The 17762-nt window shown below is 44.8% G+C and overlaps 2 protein-coding genes across 15 annotated transcripts in view; one reads left to right on the top strand and one right to left on the bottom strand.

The window, feature by feature from the left end:
- The window catches only part of TRPM8 (transient receptor potential cation channel subfamily M member 8), a 143749-nt gene extending 143545 nt beyond the window's left edge, over positions 1 to 204 (bottom strand). Inside the window, exon 1 of the mRNA XM_048058374.2 lies at positions 44 to 204. The gene's annotated coding sequence lies outside the window, so the exon portion shown is untranslated. The remainder of the gene's footprint in view (positions 1 to 43) is intronic.
- Positions 205 to 513: 309 nt separating this feature from the next.
- The window catches only part of AGAP1 (ArfGAP with GTPase domain, ankyrin repeat and PH domain 1), a 376948-nt gene continuing 359699 nt past the window's right edge, over positions 514 to 17762 (top strand). For 9 of the 14 annotated variants that reach the window (XM_066999590.1, XM_066999587.1, XM_066999584.1 and 6 more), the window contains exon 1: positions 514 to 844. In XM_066999590.1, coding sequence (XP_066855691.1) covers positions 682 to 844 — 163 coding nt within the window. In that variant the 5' untranslated portion in view covers positions 514 to 681. The remainder of the gene's footprint in view (positions 845 to 17762) is intronic. The other 5 variants (XR_010832406.1, XM_066999585.1, XM_066999591.1 and 2 more) reach the window with 2 other exon arrangements.

Raw genomic sequence — 17762 nt, 5'->3', positions numbered from 1 at the left:
GGTGCAACTCGAGGCCATTCCCTGTGGTCCTATCGCTGGTTACCTGCGAGAAGAGGCCGACCCCCAGCTCCCCGCACCTTCCTTTCAGCATGAATTGCAGTTACAACTTCTTAAACGCTCAAGTCAGCGCCTCGCTGGCACCGAGCCGATTGCTGCATTTATCATTAATCTGACAGGAGCAAACTTAGCGACGTGATCCCGCGGCCTACATTTCCCGGCGCGCCCCGCAGCGGGCACGGCTGTGTGACGCAGGGGAGGGGGGCACGGCCTGCGTGTGCGTGAAGGAGGCAGAGGAGAAAGACGGGGGGCGGAGGGGGGCAGCCCGGTCCCGGGGCGCGCGCCGAGCCGTTAGGACCGTTACGGCCGTTGGGACCGTTGGGGCGCGAGGGGGTGAGCGCGGCGCTGAGGGGAGGGGAGGGGAGGGGAGAGGGGGGGCCGGCCGCAGGCTGCCGGCGGGACCGGCCGCCGCCACGGAGGTGAGGGAGCGGGGCCGGCGGCCGGTCCGCAGCTGGCAGGGGGCCGCCGTCTCGCCCTGCCCCGCCGCCATGCAGTGAGGGCGGCCCCGGCGCTGCCCCCCCGGCCCGGTCCCTCTGTGGCGAGGCGCTGCCGGGGAGCGGGGGGGGCCCGGCGGGGCGGGGAGGGGACGGGGACGACGACGAGGAGGAGGGGAGCGGCCGCACCATGAACTACCAGCAGCAGCTGGCCAACTCGGCAGCCATCCGGGCCGAGATCCAGCGCTTCGAGTCGGTGCACCCCAACATCTACTCCATCTACGAGCTGCTGGAGCGCCTGGAGGAGCCCGTGCTGCAGAGCCAGATCCGCGAGCATGTCATCGCCATCGAAGGTGAGCCTCTGCCCCGCGCCGGCTGCCCCGGGGTGCCCCCAGACCCCGTGAGGCGCTGGGTTTTGGGGGGCCCGGCTGGAAAGCGGGGCTCGGTGCCGCTCCGAGAAGTTGCTTTGCTGCCCGCTTGCTGCTGGCGTGCAGGCAGAGCAGCATCCTGCGAGCACCGGGGTAAGGTGGGGAGGACGATGCCTGCCTTCGGGAGAGCTTGAGAAAAGGAGATATTCGGTGTTCCGTACGGCTCCGATCGAGACACTGAATGTACGGCTTCCGTTTCAGTGTTTCATTGAGTAAACAAGATGTACAGCCGGATCACAGAGCAGTAGTCCATGCGATAGTATAAAAAAACAAAAAGCAAACCCGCAGGTTCGATAGCAAGATGGAGATAAGTCTTCTAAGCGTAGATTTATACGTATCTGTCCTCAAAGCAGCGCTACAGATGCACATCCTAAGCAGTTCAAGAGTGCAAAACAAGAAAAAATCGCGCTGGGAACTCTGTAGATATTTTTCTTAGCTACCACTGGAGTTAAAAAGAGCAAACAGTATTGGCTAAGAACGTGTCTTTTAAGAAGAGATCTTTGAGTTATTTTGCGTAGTCGCTTAAAGCCTTGTATTGTGTGCTTTTGCCATTGAAGTAGTCTGCCGCTGTTTTGGAAGGGATTCGAGTGAGCAGAGTGTGATGTATAGCATCTGAAATAGAGAGCTGGTTACAGCTATCAGGTTTTGATGGCCTCTGTCCTCCTTAAAGCATATGTCATAAAGAAAGTAACTGGGATTTGTGACTTCAAAAGCTAACCGATTCATCTCACTGGAGCCGTGCAGCTTGAACAAACAGGCAACGTGGTATTAAACACGGGTACCATCAACATTTTAGGGGGAGGGGGCAATAATCCTTGTTAGTGTCCTGCATAGCAAGCTGGGGAGCCTGGCAGCGCCTGTCACGTATTGAAGAAGGCAGTTTGATGAACGGACTTGACTGGGGACTGAGTATGCAGTAGAGGTTTCTGCGTGTTGCCTATTGTACTTGTCACTTGTTGAGATGATGATGAGTGGCTGTCAGCTTCTGCGCCCCTCCTGGGAGTCCTTCCATTTGCTCTCTGCTTTCACGGAAGAGATGGAAACTTAATATATGTTGTGGGAAGGGGACACAGGCACCACTGTTCCTTTCGCAGTACTGCTGGTGTTTGGATTTCTGTGGGATAGATGATGTCCTTCAGGGAAAAAAAAAGATATATATTTAGTGGTAATTAATGCATGTTTTTGTGGTTCTAAATGTCATGTTTCTTGATGCTTAGTGATGCAGCCAAGCTTGTGCAGAAGTGGGAGGAGGATGTGAAGTGTTCTCTGTAGTTATCTTCGTAGCATGTGACTCGCGTTTGTCTTGTCAAGTATTAATGGCTTGTTACCTAACTGTAGCTCCGTTCCGTTGTCACTCATAAAGGCTCTAAAAACAAAACAGCAGCCTGCAAATGTCTTTCAAAAGCAAAGCTGATGAGTAAAATTTTCGGAGACAGTTTGCTGTCTAACTTGCGTTGGACACTGAGTCATGCAACCAGCACATCTGATTCATGGGAAAGATTTATCTAGAAAAAGTGCCTATTTTAGGTCATTTTTCATTTGGAGGGCTCTTGGAGTAACCCTGAATTTTACATATATGCAATTTTTAGTAACAACAGCAAAAAGAAAAAAGGCAAAAAAGATTCACCTCTCTCCTGGATTACAACTGCACCAGGTTGTGTATTTTGGTAAACCTCCTTTGACTATTTTTCTGTGAAATTAGCTCTTAGCTTTACATGGTAACTTCTTATTGCGTGTTTGGAGAACTTGGAGGGTCTCATCTGTTTTGCTGCTGTTGCAGTCTCGTAAGTCCTTACTGAGCTGCAGAGTTGAGTGTTGTAATGATAACTCCCTAACTCACATGAAGCCTTTTCAGTTCAAGGTATTCAGCTTTTTTACTGATAGTGAGGAATTGTGGTGTTGGCACGTGGCTGAGATGAGAAAATATTAAGTAACTTTGTGCTGAAATAGTTTTTTCCAGTGGAAAAAGAAAACGTACCCTTTAAAGAAAAGAATGTGGTCTCGTTAGTTCAGGCTGCTTTAAACCGTAACTCCAACCAGCATGTGCGCCTTGATCAGCTCCAATAATTCTTACTTGCTCAAGAGAGGTTTTATGGATCTGGAGGAGAACACACTTGGAATCTAAAGCAGTTTGAGACTTAATTCAGCAAAGTACACTATTACTTATTCTCAGAATTTCTTTTTTGTTGTAGATGTCACTGGCTTACTCAGTCTACTATTAAAAAAAATAAATTATTGGCAGTGTAAACTCCTTTCTAGGCTTTGAGCTCTGTTAGAGGAGTGTCTGGGCACACTTTCTGGATCAATGACTGTTGCAATAATGTGAAATGAAGCTGGTCTTCTAGCAGCAATGATTCTTCATATTCAAGGACAGGAGTTGTATCTAATCCTAAGAGAGCAACTGCTGACTGCTAATTGTGTCCTGAATTGATGCTTTGATTTGATTTGATTTTTTCAGAGATTTCTTTCCTTGTGTTGTCCTGAGTTTGGTGTGGTAATTGCTAAAGCATTTGTGTGATATTGGTTCGTTAGTTTTTCCACATAGGATAAAAGTGCTAAGAGCTGGTTACTTTCAGGTTCTTGCATTTCACGGTTGCAGAATTAAATTTGAAAATTGAACAGAAGTATGTTTTTTGTTATGAAATCCATGATAAGTAACCAAGCAACTTTAGATGCTGTCACTTAGGCTGTTACCTGTTCTGTGGCTCATGAGCTGAGTTCTACGAGTAGAGGCATCAGTACTTGATCAGCATTCAACGGTTCTTGGATCAAGTATGTAGAGTACTTATGAACAGAGAGAAGGAAACATGAGTAGACTTCAGCAGTCCTTAAACTGCTGGAAACACCACAGATTTTCAAGACAGGATGCTCTCAAGGTGTGAATGTAGTTATGTAAGGGTAGGTAACAGCTGGATGTATCAGTTCCCTTTTCTCTTGTCCAGAATGAGGCTAGTGCTGTGTTGCTATAAAATTTGAAGAATGATGCAAAACCAAAGAAAAGGAGTGAAGCAATCTGAAAATTTTCTAATCCTTCATGAAATTACGTTAAAACAACTAAACAGTGTCAATGTCTTCTTCTTGGCTGATAGTCCATAAAAATTCTTTTGCTAATGTACTTAACTTGTTACTAACAGGCACTAATGCAGCAGGCGTTGAGCATCCAAAATAGTTTGCTATCCTTTTGCGCAGTGGCAAGCCTGTCAAAACACTCTGCTTCAACACGGGGTTTGAGCAGATTTTTCTAACTACGGGGAAGACAAGAAGTATCTTGAATCCTCTGCTGATAAAACAAAGCCTAACAACCACGCTTAAGATACTGGCTTCAGTGTGCCCTGACAGTGATTTGAAGATCTCTGTGGTCTGTGGGTTTTTTTTGAGGGTTTTTAGAGGTTGTTGCTTTGAATCTTACAGATGCTATACCAAACGGTGCTTAGCTATGAAGAGCTTTGCGCCAGAGTATCTTCTTGTGATTCCTATTTTAATCTTTCTGTTAAAGAAGAAGGAAAAAAGAAGGAATTTCAAAATTGTTTTGTGAATGCTAATTTGGGTTTTGAAATTATGATTATTAACTATTTCCCTTCAGTCTTGGGACTTCAGAAGTCATCTCAATCTTAGAGAAAAGATGAGGTCTGTATACTTGGAAATGACATGTTCAGGGCTGTGCAGAGATTGTGGTGCTATGGGGAGTGGGTGCTGGAATGTGGTGGAAGGTATAAATAAGCTGTGCTTTATTTTTTCTTCAGTCATTTTTAAATATAGTATTTTTTGATAATAAAGAAACTTACGGTTGAGTGAAAGCTCTTGAAGTGCAGGTTAGGGGCACCTGTCATTGCTGTGGGTCTCAAGCTGTGTTTTGTTCCCTGCCATGGCCCTTCTTTCCTTGGAGCCCTCTGCTTCGTGACTCCTTAAGTGCTGGTACTGGGGGGCGCCGTCTCACAGAAGTTACGTTCGCTTCTGGGTTTGAGATAACAGTAGTATTTTAACACATCTTGAGACTGAGCGATGAGACAAATTGGGTGAATGTACTGTTAAAAAAAAAAAAAAAAGAGTTCTGCTGTGGGATATGAGTCTACAGACAGAAATGACAAGGATGCCAGCGATCAGCCTGTTTTGTCTCCCTGTTCTGGAAGGGAGGCTGCAGCGAGGAGGCGTGGGTCTCTTGGTAACAACGGATAGGATGTGAGCAAGAAGTCTCAGGTTGTGCCAGGGGAGGTTTAGATTGGATGTGGGGAAGGATTTTGTCACGGGCAGGGTGGTTGGGCACTGGAAGGTGCTGCCCGGGGGTGGCAGAGTCCCCGTCCCGGGAAGTTTTTGGGATGTCGGGTTTAGGGATGGGGTTTGGTGGTGGGACCCAGTGGGTCAGCTTGGTGGTTGGACTCGATGACCTTGAAGGTCCTTTCCAACCTATGATTACTTGTTGAAAATAGGGGATTTGTCTTTAACTTGCCTGTTTGTGATGAGGCAGGGGTGAATCGCTGCGGTGAAGTAGATGCTCCTTAATAACGTACAGGGAGCTCGTGGGAGGCTGCCAAGGCTGTCCTGCAATCAGCTTTTGCTGAGAGCGGTATCAAAGCTGCAACTTGAAAACGATTATAGCCACTCTGAAAGCTGAATACCGGGCACCCCTTTTACTTAGCCCTTCGGTTGAAACAGACTTAGGAGATCAAGCATCTGTGTATCTCCTTGCAAGCAAATAATTTAAGTCAAGCTACTGGGGAGGAGAGTTTGGGAGTATGTTGTAGTATTTAAATAAGTCAATGGAATGATGGTGTAGTTTAGATATTTAAGTGTAAATGAGCAAAGCTGAAGAAACAAGTTTTGCATAAGACAGTGGCATCTTGAAACCTTAATACTAGTCACCCTGTTCAAGCTGTTTTACTGCTGTGCTTTTTTAAACTGTGGATCAGTCTATGGGATTTGTAGTGATAAAGCTGATACTCCAAACGTAATGAAAAATGATGCAGACCCATTTCATATGGGTGCCAAAATGCTTTAAAATGGTTTTGGAGGCTGATTATGACATCTTAGCATGCAAAACAAGGGTAATTTTTGCTCGGTTTGCTTTTCAGGTCTGCAAAATAAATAATTTAAGATGTAGTAATTTGTCTGGCAGGAGTCTGTAGTCTTGCACTGAATTTTACTTTGAGGAAAACTTTTTGAGGCAGTGTCTGGGGAACAGTTTCGTAGCATGGCCATCTTGTTTCAGATTTGTGGGAGAGAGGGCAACAGTAGAGCATGCTAGCAATGTGCTTTTTTGTGTGTTCTGTTCTGTTCTGTTCTGGGGGATTCAATTCATGTGGTTCAGTCAGATGTAGGGAATCCAGTCAGCCAGCACCTTGAATATCGTGCTCAGTTTGGGGCCCCTCACTACAGGGAGGTGTGGAGATGCATGAGCGAGGACTCTGGGAAGGGCCTGGAAACGAGGCTGTGAGGGGCGGCTGAGGGAGCCGGGGCTGCTTCGTCTGGGGAGGAGGAGGCCGAGAGGAGGCCTCGCGGCTCCCTACAGCTACTGAGAGGAGGCTGTGGCCTGGCGGTGCCCGTCTCTTCCCTCAGGTGGCAAGGAGATGGTCTCAAACATTGCAACGGGCAGCCTGGGGCACTGGTGGGATCCCTGTCCTGGGAGGTATTTAGGAGCCGTGTGGATGCGGTGGCTGGACTGGATGTTGAAGGTTTTTTCTAACCTAGGTGATCCCATGAGTCTGTTACCCAGGGTGTGAGGTATCCGCTCTCTAGCTGTGAACTTCACTGTGTGGAGCAAGGGGGTTGAACCTTGCAGCAAGTGATGAAAACTGTGAAAATACCATGTATTCCATTAATTTGCAAATACTTATGGGGTATACTTAAAAGTAGCCCATCAGACTACAGTATAAAATGGAAAAAAAAAAGCATACTTTTTTGGAGAACGGTGGAGTTTGGGAATGGTGCCAGGCAGATGAAGAATGTCTCCACAAACCTCAGGAATACTTCACTCTCTGCTGCATCACAACTGGGAACTTGTTTTGTCCCTGCCAACGAGAAGGGTAAATGGCGCTGTTGGTATTTAAGATAACACGAGTGCAAAATAACGTAGTAGCTGAAATAGAGAATTCATTTGCATCTTAACTGTGTGACCTTTTGCTTACAGCGCTTTTAAAACATCGTTTCTGCAATTGTTTTTTGTGTTAAGGTTACCCTTTCTGACTTTGATACAGACAGCCTTCTACCATTTGTGGAAAAAATCTAAAATGATTTCTTACAGTCAGTGAAAATTACAGGGGATAAAGTTCCCCTATTCTGAAAAAAGAAAACATTGCTTTAAATGTTTTTGGTAATCCTAACCTCTGTGAGAATAGGAGATTTGTCTTCTGTAATATTAGTTTTTGTCCTTGACCAGTTTCAAGGACTGCTTGTGCTTCATGTTACCTGTACTGACGGGGAACTATGCTAAGCTTCTCTTTTGTGCTCTGGCTTGTCTTTATAACGTGCGATAATTGAGCAAGGACTGCTGGATATGGACAGACTGCGGGATGTTGCTCACTTGTTTTAAGGGCTTCTGGGAATTGGGCACCATCAGGACTTAAATATGGCTTCATGGAGAGAGACATCTCTGTGTGGAGCCCTGTGGCGAGGCTGTGCAAGTGCCCTGCAGGGGCTGCTGCCTGGGTGGAGGCTGGAATATTGGGGGCCTTGGGACAAAGATCCCAAAAGGTCCAGGACCAGGTTGGAGCAGGAGGCAGTGACACAGAGGAGGAGATGCCGCAGCTGTCCCTCTACCTGTGACTTCAGCAGACCTGTGCACCGCTGGGTCCACGGCGGTGCTGAGGCTCCCTGGGATGCTGCAGCTGGCTGCAGACCCCTGGGCACATGAGGAGGATGAGGGCTCTAACCCCAGGTGTACCCTTCGCCCCCGTCCAACCCCACTCCAGCCTTGGTGTTTTTCATGAGGTGCTGTGAGGGGACACCCCACTATGGCTCTGGGGCCTTCCTGGGAGTGCAGGGCTTAGACCGGTTTGGTTTGGGGTTGGTGCTGGTGTGGTGAGCGGTGCCTGTACCCCAGTGGGAAAGCAGCTTGGCTCAGGTGCCTGGATCCTTCCTGGATGCCTGGTCCTTTGCCAGCCTACCATACTAGGGGAGGGTATCTGGGGGGAAGATTAACTTTTTCTTTCAAGAAAATAAAACTAAGTTCTCAGCATTGGTAAGTGTTGGGTCCAGTGCTGAGTTCCTCAGTACAGGAGAGACCTGGAGCTACTGGGGGGAGTCCAGTGAAGGGTCACGAAGATGCTGAAGGGTCTGGAGCACCTCTCCTGTGAGGGGAGGCTGAGAGAGCTGGGGCTGCTCAGCCTGGGGGAGAGGAGGCTCAGGGGGGAGTTCATCCGCATCCACAGACACTTGAGGGGAGGGCACAGAGCACGGAGCCGGGCTCCATCCAGCGGTGCCCAGCGCCAGGCCGAGAGGCCCTGGGCACAGCCTGGAGCCCAGGAGGCTCCCTCTGAGCACCAGGCAGCACTTCTGTGCTGGGCGGGTGCCGCAGCCCTGGCACAGGCTGCCCAGAGCCTGTGGGGTCTCCTCCTTGGGGAGCTTCGGGAGGCGCCGGGACGTGGGGCTGGGCACCCTGTCTGAGCTGAGGCGGGATGGAGGAGGTGAAGCAGTTTCACTGAAGAGTTCCTCCCCAGGGGCAGAACTCTGCACCTCTCCTGGTTGGACTCCCCCAGGCTCCTGCCTGCCTGCCCATCTCCGCGGCCTGTCCCTCTGGGGGTGGCTGCGTGGCCCTCTGCTGCATCAGCTGCTCCACAACGTCTGCAGATGTGCTGCGGGTATGCTCTGCCCTGTCATCCAGGGCATTCATTAAGACGTTAGATGAGATCAGAGCCAGCCAGTATTGACCTCTGGGGTGCACAGTTGGTTACTGGCCCCTGTGATGGCAAAATTGTTAATATTTCAGAGGGAGAGGTCTGGCTAAGAAGCTTATCCTAACTAAAAGAACATTCCTTTGAGCTCAAAGCCAACAGTCTGTGGTTTTCCCAGCTCCCTGCTTCTGAGCTAAGACAATACTGGGTGTGCCACTCCTGTGGGCTCCACCAGGAGCCATCTCTCCCAGTCCTCCTGTTATCACTGATTGATTCCCTAGAATTGTGGCAGTTAGCAAGCTTCTTAAGGAGTCCATCCCTTCCAGGGATGCATACCTGCCTTTGTTAACACCGAGATGATTGTTTTTTCTCACCTCTCTCTTCAATCAACTGGCAGAGAACAGGGAAGCAGAGGATGAGATGGAAAATGCAGCATTAACATGCAGTGAAGGGAGAGGGTTCAAGGGTGTTCATAAACTCTCCAGCCTGAGGGTAGAGGGTGGGGAATAGTGATAAGATTAAATTTCTTTTAAAAGGATGTTGTAAAGTCAAGAGTATTTCAGTTCCCCGTATCTATACGGAATGATTTCAACAACTTTTTAAGTCTTCTGGACAGCTTTTGATCCAAAGTTGTTTGGAGTAATGTGTACTTCTGTGTAATTGTGATAAGGTTATAAATATTGCACAAATTTTGTGAATAACCTTAGAAATAAGGTAATAATAAGATGTGGTCTCGCATTGTTGTGCTCAGGCTACCGTGGAAATGTGACCTCATAGAAAGTTCCACTTTGTAATTACAAATGTAAGAGGAAGCAGGCATTGTTGGATTCCCTCGTTCGTAGTGCATCCATTGTGGTGCAGCTGACAGCCCCAGATCTTCCTGGAAGTGTTTAGTGTCTCTTTTAAAAAGAAGATGGAAGCAGATGCATTATTTAACCGGTCTATACACATCCAATCTCATTAATGCTATTTCAGGCTTCTGACTAACGTCGTCTTTGGAGGCTATGCAATGCCACAGATGAAGGGGTATTGAGATGACAGTGCATTTCCAACTCAGTGAGCGGCTTGGCTTTCTTTTTCCCCCCTGTTGCTTCACTGAGCCACTTGAAGAAGCAAGCACAAAAATACAGGGTTGATATGACTGAGGTGTATAATTTTTGTGTCTTGTGTAGTAGCTTTATTTGCTTACATACTTGGGTAATGAATGTAAGCCTAATGATTAGACAACTATTTTATTTGCTAATTTCCCCTTCTATGCTTAAGTAAATAAATACAGGCAAGCAAAGTGACTCTTGCGAATGCTGTAATTGAGTCTATAGCTTTAGCTGTATTGCAATACATCTGTGGGCTTTTTATTTGTTTACTTATGAGAAGCTTCAGACTTGTATTGGTTTTTATCTTTTTTTTTTTGGTGTCATTTTGAGGGAATTGAAGGGCCATTTATAGCCTAGATGAAAACAATTGGACATAATTTAATATGAAAACTGGAGGAAAATTCTCCTTAATGTGAATTTGGTAGTGTTTACAGTTTCTATTAAGCTAAAACTGCAGATGATGTTCTTCCTGTTAGTAATTTTTCTATGAATTTATACCACTATATCTGTACTTCAGAGCTACAACTAAACGTGAGCCAGCAGTGTGCCCAGGTGTCCAAGAAGGCCAATGGCATCCTGACCTCCATCAGAAGTAATGTGGCCAGTGGGGCTAGGGGAGTGATCATCACCTTGTATGCAGCACTGGTGAGCCTGGGGTCAGGGTCCTGGTCTCTTCCCTCAGGTGACAAGTGATAGGACATGATGCGATGGCCACAAGTTGCATCAAGGAGGTTTAGGTTGGGCATTAGAAAGAATTTCTGCATGGAGAAGGAGGTCAGGCACTGGAATGGGCTGCCTGGGGAAGTTGTGGAATCGCCATCCGTGGCGGTATTTAAGAGACGTGAGGATGTGGCACTGAGGGACGTGGTTTGGTGGTGGGAGGTGTTAGGTCAGGTTGATGGATGGATGGGGTGATCTTGCAGGTCTTTTCCAACCCAGATGACTTTGATTCTACGTTTTTCAGTAGCAGAACCAGGAGGACACAGCAGGATAGGTACTGTTGCAGGATATTTTAGCATCCTGTAACCAGTACTGTGAGAATGTGCAATTTCTGTTATTTCACTACTTCACTTAGCATGCTCAGAAGAAAAGCCAGGAAGCCTGTCTTTTAGGTATCACAGCAACTGTGTTCTCTAGGGGAAATGTGCTAAAAGCATGCCACTGGCTGCCAAGGCAGCAGTCATTTAAATGTATCCCACTTAACTTTGCAAATGTTTGTGTATCGGAGTTAACTAATTGTGAACCAGAAGGAAGGCTTTTTGCATCACTTGGTCAGTAACCCAAGAAAGATTTCCTGTTTTTAATCCAGCAGTGAATTTCACCAGAGATACCAGCCAAACTCAGGAAAACACACCCAAACCAGAGATGTGGGGAAAAGGAGAGAGATGTTGAAGGCTGTGTATGGATTGATAAAGCACACAGTTGAAATAAATCTCCAAATGGTCCCTCATTTTCCCTGTTTTCTAGAGTGTCACAGCCAGAATTAGTCATTCAGTGAACCTACTTGAAGTGGTTTGAAGCTTTATAATCATTTTAATGTCACGGAGACAAAGATCCAGTCGTCTAGTCAGCCTTCCTGTAGCAGCTGTCCTAACACTCCAGCTCGGTGAAGACAGGGTGCCAACTATAGCAGTCGTGACCTGCAGTATTTCTGGTTATGAGCTTGCCCTGCTAAATTACCTGTATTGCTTTCAAAACGTTGAGCTGCCTGCACGGGATACAGAAGTTAAATTTTCTTATGGATTGTATGGAAAGCATTGTTGCGTAATATTGGACTTAAATTTGTTTGAACTATGAAGAAGCAAGCCTTTGGTTTTATTGCCTTCCCCTCTGCCTGTGAGGTGAGATTACAGTATAAAGGGGAAAAAGCATTCAAGAGTGTTCAACCCTTTCCGAATTGAAAGGAAGAAGCTTTCTTGGGTTTCTTTGCAGAGTATTTGAGAGACAAGATTTGTATGTGGGTGTTTGGAAAGATATAGTAAGAATTGAGAAACTGGAATTGATGGAAAATAGAGTGTGAGGACAGCAAGGAAGGCAAGGGAATGACAAGCGTAGCACCGCAAATGCTGAAGCAGTTGTGGCATGGGTCATTTGCTAGAGTTTAGACGCCTGCATGATGGAAGCCTGGTGTGTGTGTGTGTGTCACCTAGTACGTGTGGCTTCCACTGCTGCAGCTGCAGTCTTCTGTTCTGCACACTTAATGCTTTCCTCTTGAGCAGCATAACTGATGATACCAAGACTGATTCGGTTTGTAAGTTAGATACAATGAGGCATTTCAGTTATCAGCTCCAAGCGGCTGCCTTCTGGGAAGCCTATTTTTAATGCAGTGGGATTATCCTGACACAGGGGATAGATGCTCAGCTTCTCACAGCACTTGTCCTGAAGGGTAGATGGATCTAACTGGAGACTTGATACTATCAGTGAGATATAAAATGTTCTAAAAAGGTAGTGAGTGACTATCCCTGGAGATGATCCTGACTGATTTTGGCTGTTAAAATGGGGGCTTTGCTGTTTTCACATTTCCGTTGTTAGCGTCATAAGAATGAAAAGAATTCAAAATCCATTGTAGGGAGGGAAGGAACAAAACCTCCTGAAAACCGTGCCTTCAGAAGTTTTGAAGGAGTATGAAGGAGTAGTTGAGCTGACATTTGATTTTCTACTTAGACTTGAATATTGCTCTCTCTTCTTTTTAAGCCTAATGTGATGAATGAGTTAGGCTTTAGTGTCTAAATGCTTCATGATATGTTAAGATGAGATAACTAATGCTTCTGTCATAGTAAGCCGTTACAGTCTTCGTAGTACTCATGATCATCTGTAGCATTGGCGGGCTTTTATGATCAGGCAAAGGTGGAATGCTCTTGGAAAAAACACAGCTAGGGCCTAGGAAGCGGTAGCTGAAAGTCAGAGACAGGATTTCCATGATGTGAGCCAGTGACCTGCTGTCACTGCTGTTCAAGGTGCCAGCTCTCAGGTTCTTCAGAGAAAGATGGGCTGTGTGCATCTCATTTGGATAACTTCATTGTTAGGAGTAGAACAAGAACAGCAGCTTGGAAAACGAAAATAGATGTGGGCATTTGATGATGAAAATTCTGATAAAGCAGTTACTAACCATTTTGTTGCTAATTGCATGGTCCCTGTTTTTGGCTAGAAGGTGTTACTGGCTGTGTTGCCAAGGGTACGTGTGTCAGCTAGGAAAAAAACAACCTAGTATATAACGGCAATGAAGGAAAATAATGTTCCTTTCCTTGTGTGAATATAAAATCAGTGATGTAGTAGAGGTTTTCCATTTTTTTTTAAGCATTTATAACAAAGCCTTGTAAGTATTTGCATAATTTCAGCTTTTTGAGTCTTTCTTTTTTTTTTTTTGGTATCATGAATAATGCTGAGTAACAGTGCTCCCAGTTCTCCTTCAAAATATGTTCCTTCTGGAAAATTAATTTTAGGTTGTTGTTTGAGGTTGGAGTTGAAAGACTTCTGTGGGTCTCTGTGCAAGCTTCTGATCCGTTTGCACACGATGTTGACAGTGATGGGTGGCAGCTCTGTATTACATGAAATTGTTAAAATTGACGATGCTGCTGATACGCTCCAAATATTAAGAAAACCAATAGCTGGAGCCTTATCGCATTTACAACTCTTCCGTAGTCATTGATCATCTTACTATGGCAATTCAGCTGCTCCAACATGAATCTGTAGGTTGGAGTTCAGTAAGAGAAGGCAGGCAGAAATAGAAGCAAGTTGTGGAAAGCTAGTCCTGTACCCTGTTGGTAATGCATCTGTTTCATTGCTTTCCTAATGCAGAAGGAGACTTCGATTTTAACCTGTGTTAGCTAACCTTTGAAAGTACCTCACTGCTGTGGAACTGCAGCATTTAGTAGTGTTCAGATGTATAACGGTGTGTTAGCTTATGGATGGGGCTCCTCTTGCGAAGCTCTATTTGCATATGGTGGAGCTGACCAGAAGCCACGACTTGCTTGGGGCTAGAGATGTGTTGAACGCACAGGTGCATGGCCCATGAGGGAAGGGAGAGAAGTGGGAAGAGGGAAGGGAGGTGCATTAATCCTCTGGTGCCAGCAAGGTGGGGGCACAAGTATTGACAGTTGGCACCTGCCTTGGTAATGCTGAATGCGTTTGAAAGACAGGATTATAGCTGAAGTCAGGAAACCTACATGACTCTTTTTTGGGGCATTATGCGTGTATAAAAAGACAGTACTTCTCAGGGAGTATTTTGCTAACTGGAACATCTTGCTTCCTGCGTAATAGAGTGAATTCGGTTAGAGGATTGCTGGTTTGATTTATTATGCTAATTGATGAGGTAGTTGATGTGAACTGCATGTACTTATTACTCACTTGCCAGCAAACTCCAAATTATCTCAGAAAAGCTTTTAAAATGGAGCATTGCATGTTTTTTAAACCTGGTCAGTATACAAATACAAGCAAGCCAGAAGCCACCAGCTGTTCGTAAGTGCTCAATCTAAGTGTGACCCATTTTAGTCACTGGAATATTTCAGGGAAAGTGAAGTAGATTTAATGTAGTCTCATACTTGTTCTTCACAGTATTTAAGCAACCCTGGAAGATTTTTTCAACTTCTTTCTTCTTCAACTGGACCGCTACTGTTATCTGTGTAGTAAAAATAGAATACATGAAACTTGATTGGGCATTTTTTGATAATAAAAAGTATGACGTACCATTTGAATTTGTATTCAGGCATATGTGCCAGTCAGTGCAGCAGAAATCCCAGTTTCATAGGAATAAAACTGGGGGTAACTCATGCAGTGGTATTGAGGTCCTAAGAGTGTCAGACATTTGTCTGACTGGTGAAGGAAGCGTTCATTAGATATTTTACTTAATGGGCAAACATTCAACTGTAACGCCAGATGGAAAGCTTTTGTATTTCTGGGCTGATAGGGGAAATGTTAATGTTAGATTATGGAATGCAAGAGGCTAAAGAGATGACTTACGGACATGTAAATGAGGAAAAATCTGAGGAGAACTCTGTAATAGCCGATTTTTTAGTTTTAAGAGCTGTGTGGGCTGCTGTCTGTGCAAATGGGGTAGCTGGGCAGAGCCTCCTTCCTGCTGGACTGTAGCTCTGCCAGGTGCTGCGTGCATTGTGTTAGCTGAAAATTCCTGTCCAACTGAGGTTTGACAAAACATCCATCCACCTACCTTGAACTTGATATTCCAAAGAGATTTAGACACGTGAATGAATTCAGAGCTTCCTGATTTGAGGCTTGCTGTGGGGGCAAGCCATTAGGCACTGAAGTGAGACTATGAACAGCTGAAAGAGGCAGTCAGTTGGGAGGGAAGAATGCACTGAGGTACTGGTGGTGGGCTGGGACTTGAATGTAGGCTGTCAACAGCAAAGTACCTTGGTGACCTAAAAAGTACTAGTATGTCCCTTTAGGGATTGCTTGATGTTAGGTAGTGACATGCTATAAAAATCAAAGTACAAGTATATATCCCTTGGTTTTCTAATTAGGCCAGACCAATAGTGTTTTTTTTTTTGTTTTTTTTTTTCTCCTTTCAGACACTCTGGTAGATAAATGGGAAAAATCAGTTTTGTCAGTGTTCGTAAAGAGCCTGGAGCAGCAAGGTAGCCTACAGGTGTTCCCAGAATTTTTTTTGGAAATTATTATGTAAATAAGGTGGCTTGCTCAGACTGAGCCAGCTGCCTGTTAGTAAGTTGCATATGGCTATCATCGTCTTGGAAGGAAGTGGCACCAAAACAAGGCCTTCTAAATGTTGTCTGGGAGTCTGTAACTTCAGTGAAAGGTGCTGCCAGAGGAACCTGTGTTGTCCAGTGGTGACGCATTTCTTCTGGATCGTTTAACAATCTTCAGCTATTTTTCTGCACTTCTTGTAACTGTCCTGTACTCAGCAGATGGGGATATTGCGTACTAGGTACGGGGTGATACAGGATGAATGCTGGGTACCCTGCTGTCCTGTTATGACAAGCTAGGTAAGTTGGGTACTGAGAAACAGATCAAACAGATCCAATCACAGATGGGATTAGTGTTTTGTTTTTTTTTTAAGCAGGATCAGTGAAGTAGTGATATTAAAAAACAAAAACAAAACATTATAAACAGGCATGAGGACAGCTATATAAATCTGTAGGGTTCTCCCTGACTTGCATATCTTTATTTACGTTTATTTAATTATAATCAGTAGGTGGCTCCAGATGCTGTTTTACTTGCTGTAATAAATCAGAGGTACTCAAATTAGCTTGTTCCACAACTTGCTTTAAAAGATTTGGTGACAGCCTAAAAAAAGAAAAAAAAAAAAAAAAAAAAAGAGCACTGAGTGCAGTAGTGCGTTAGAGAAAGCAGTGCCTTAGAAAAGTTGCTTGTTTCCCATGATGTACGTGGTGGTTGCAAATGTGACGTGGAGGTGTGTGCGTTTATTTGAATACTGGAGCCAACACAAAACTGGTTAGCTTGGATGGAAACGTTAGTGCCAGTGCAGAGGCCTCAGTGCGGGTGGGGGATTGGTCAGGGTCTAAGTACAGGCTGGGTTAGTCTGTTGGCATTTCTTGCTGTCAGTGCCACTAACACTTAACCTAACTAGAGTGAAGCTGGTTCAGGTGCGCGGAGAAACTGCTGTAGTTTTAAGTATGATTCATTTTGAGCTGCGCTTCCCTGATAATTCTAGAACAATTGCTTTATGAAAGACAGTAAGTAACCCAAATATGAACTCTCTTTGTTCTCCCAACATCAGTCTTGTTTCCCTCCATTAACTTGTTAAGTCAATAACAAGCCAGTTCGTATCTAGGGATGTCAGCAGAATGAGGGGATGGTTATTGACCTCAGTGGAACATATTGCCCAGACAGTGATTAAGATAAAGATTTCTCTGGGTATAGTGTATGGAGAAAACTACAAGATGCTACAAAACCCCTCCAAGATCTCATAAGTCTTAAGGGAAAACAAATGGATGCATAAGAGGTCAGTATGAGAAAACTGTATTAGGCTTAGTCTTCTCAGAAAGGAGAACAACTAGAAACTAGGGTGCTGACAAAAAAAAAAATTCAAAATCCTAATGTGGAGTGGGAGAGAAAATGCGGGGTTTATTTTTTAACCATATCAGCTTGACAGTAGGTAAGTCCTATGTAGCTATAAAAAATGATTTTAATGGGAAAGATATCTGTATATACTTGAAGTATGGGATAGTTAGTGGTTTCCTATTTTGAATAAATCTTTTTTTTGTATTTTCCTTGAAGCAGGATAAACAAACCATTGAAGTGTAGGTGTTTACTGGAATATAGAGATTTCAGTGTCTGTTGGTTTTACTCTAGCAAATGGTTCAGGTGATTGCAGGATGCTGACTTTTGCAAATAAAGAAGCAAAATCCTCATAATACTCAACAACCAGCAGCTGGTCTTGGGAGACTTCAAGGTAAAAAGTAAAATGACAGAACTTGACAGAATTCCTAAGGATTCTGGAACAGCCCTTTGATTTGCTTTGAATGTATTAAGGGCTTTGACTCTGGTCTCCATCAGTGTGTATCAATGCCAAATTTAAGAGTGACTTTGGCATTACAATGTTTATATACTGTGTCATAATGAGCATCTGATTTAAAAGCAAAGATTTTTAACGGTAAGTTGTCTATGGCACTTGTTTAATTTGTGCCTTTCAGGAAAGGTATGAATTCACAGTTAATGCACTATGGTTTTTAAACACAACTTCTGCAAAAGAACAGTACTTTAATTTATGTTGTACTGAAGTGAAATGTGACAAGGGAATGTTTGTAAGAAGGATTATATAAAGTACCTTGCTAATCACAAATTGTGATACGTTTGAAATGAGATTCATAATCAAATGTATTTCCGATCCTACTTAGTGAAGAACATTAGCCCAAGCAGGAGTCAAGCAATAACTCTGTTTCCAGCTTTTGTAGAATGGCAGCCCTGACCAAGTTTGATTCCCCA

This window comes from Anser cygnoides, chromosome 6 (assembly GCF_040182565.1).
Source record: "Anser cygnoides isolate HZ-2024a breed goose chromosome 6, Taihu_goose_T2T_genome, whole genome shotgun sequence".
NCBI classification, from domain to species: Eukaryota; Metazoa; Chordata; class Aves; order Anseriformes; family Anatidae; genus Anser; species Anser cygnoides.
Note: the sequence above shows the minus strand (reverse complement) of the source record. Positions and strands in the feature narration are given on the sequence as shown.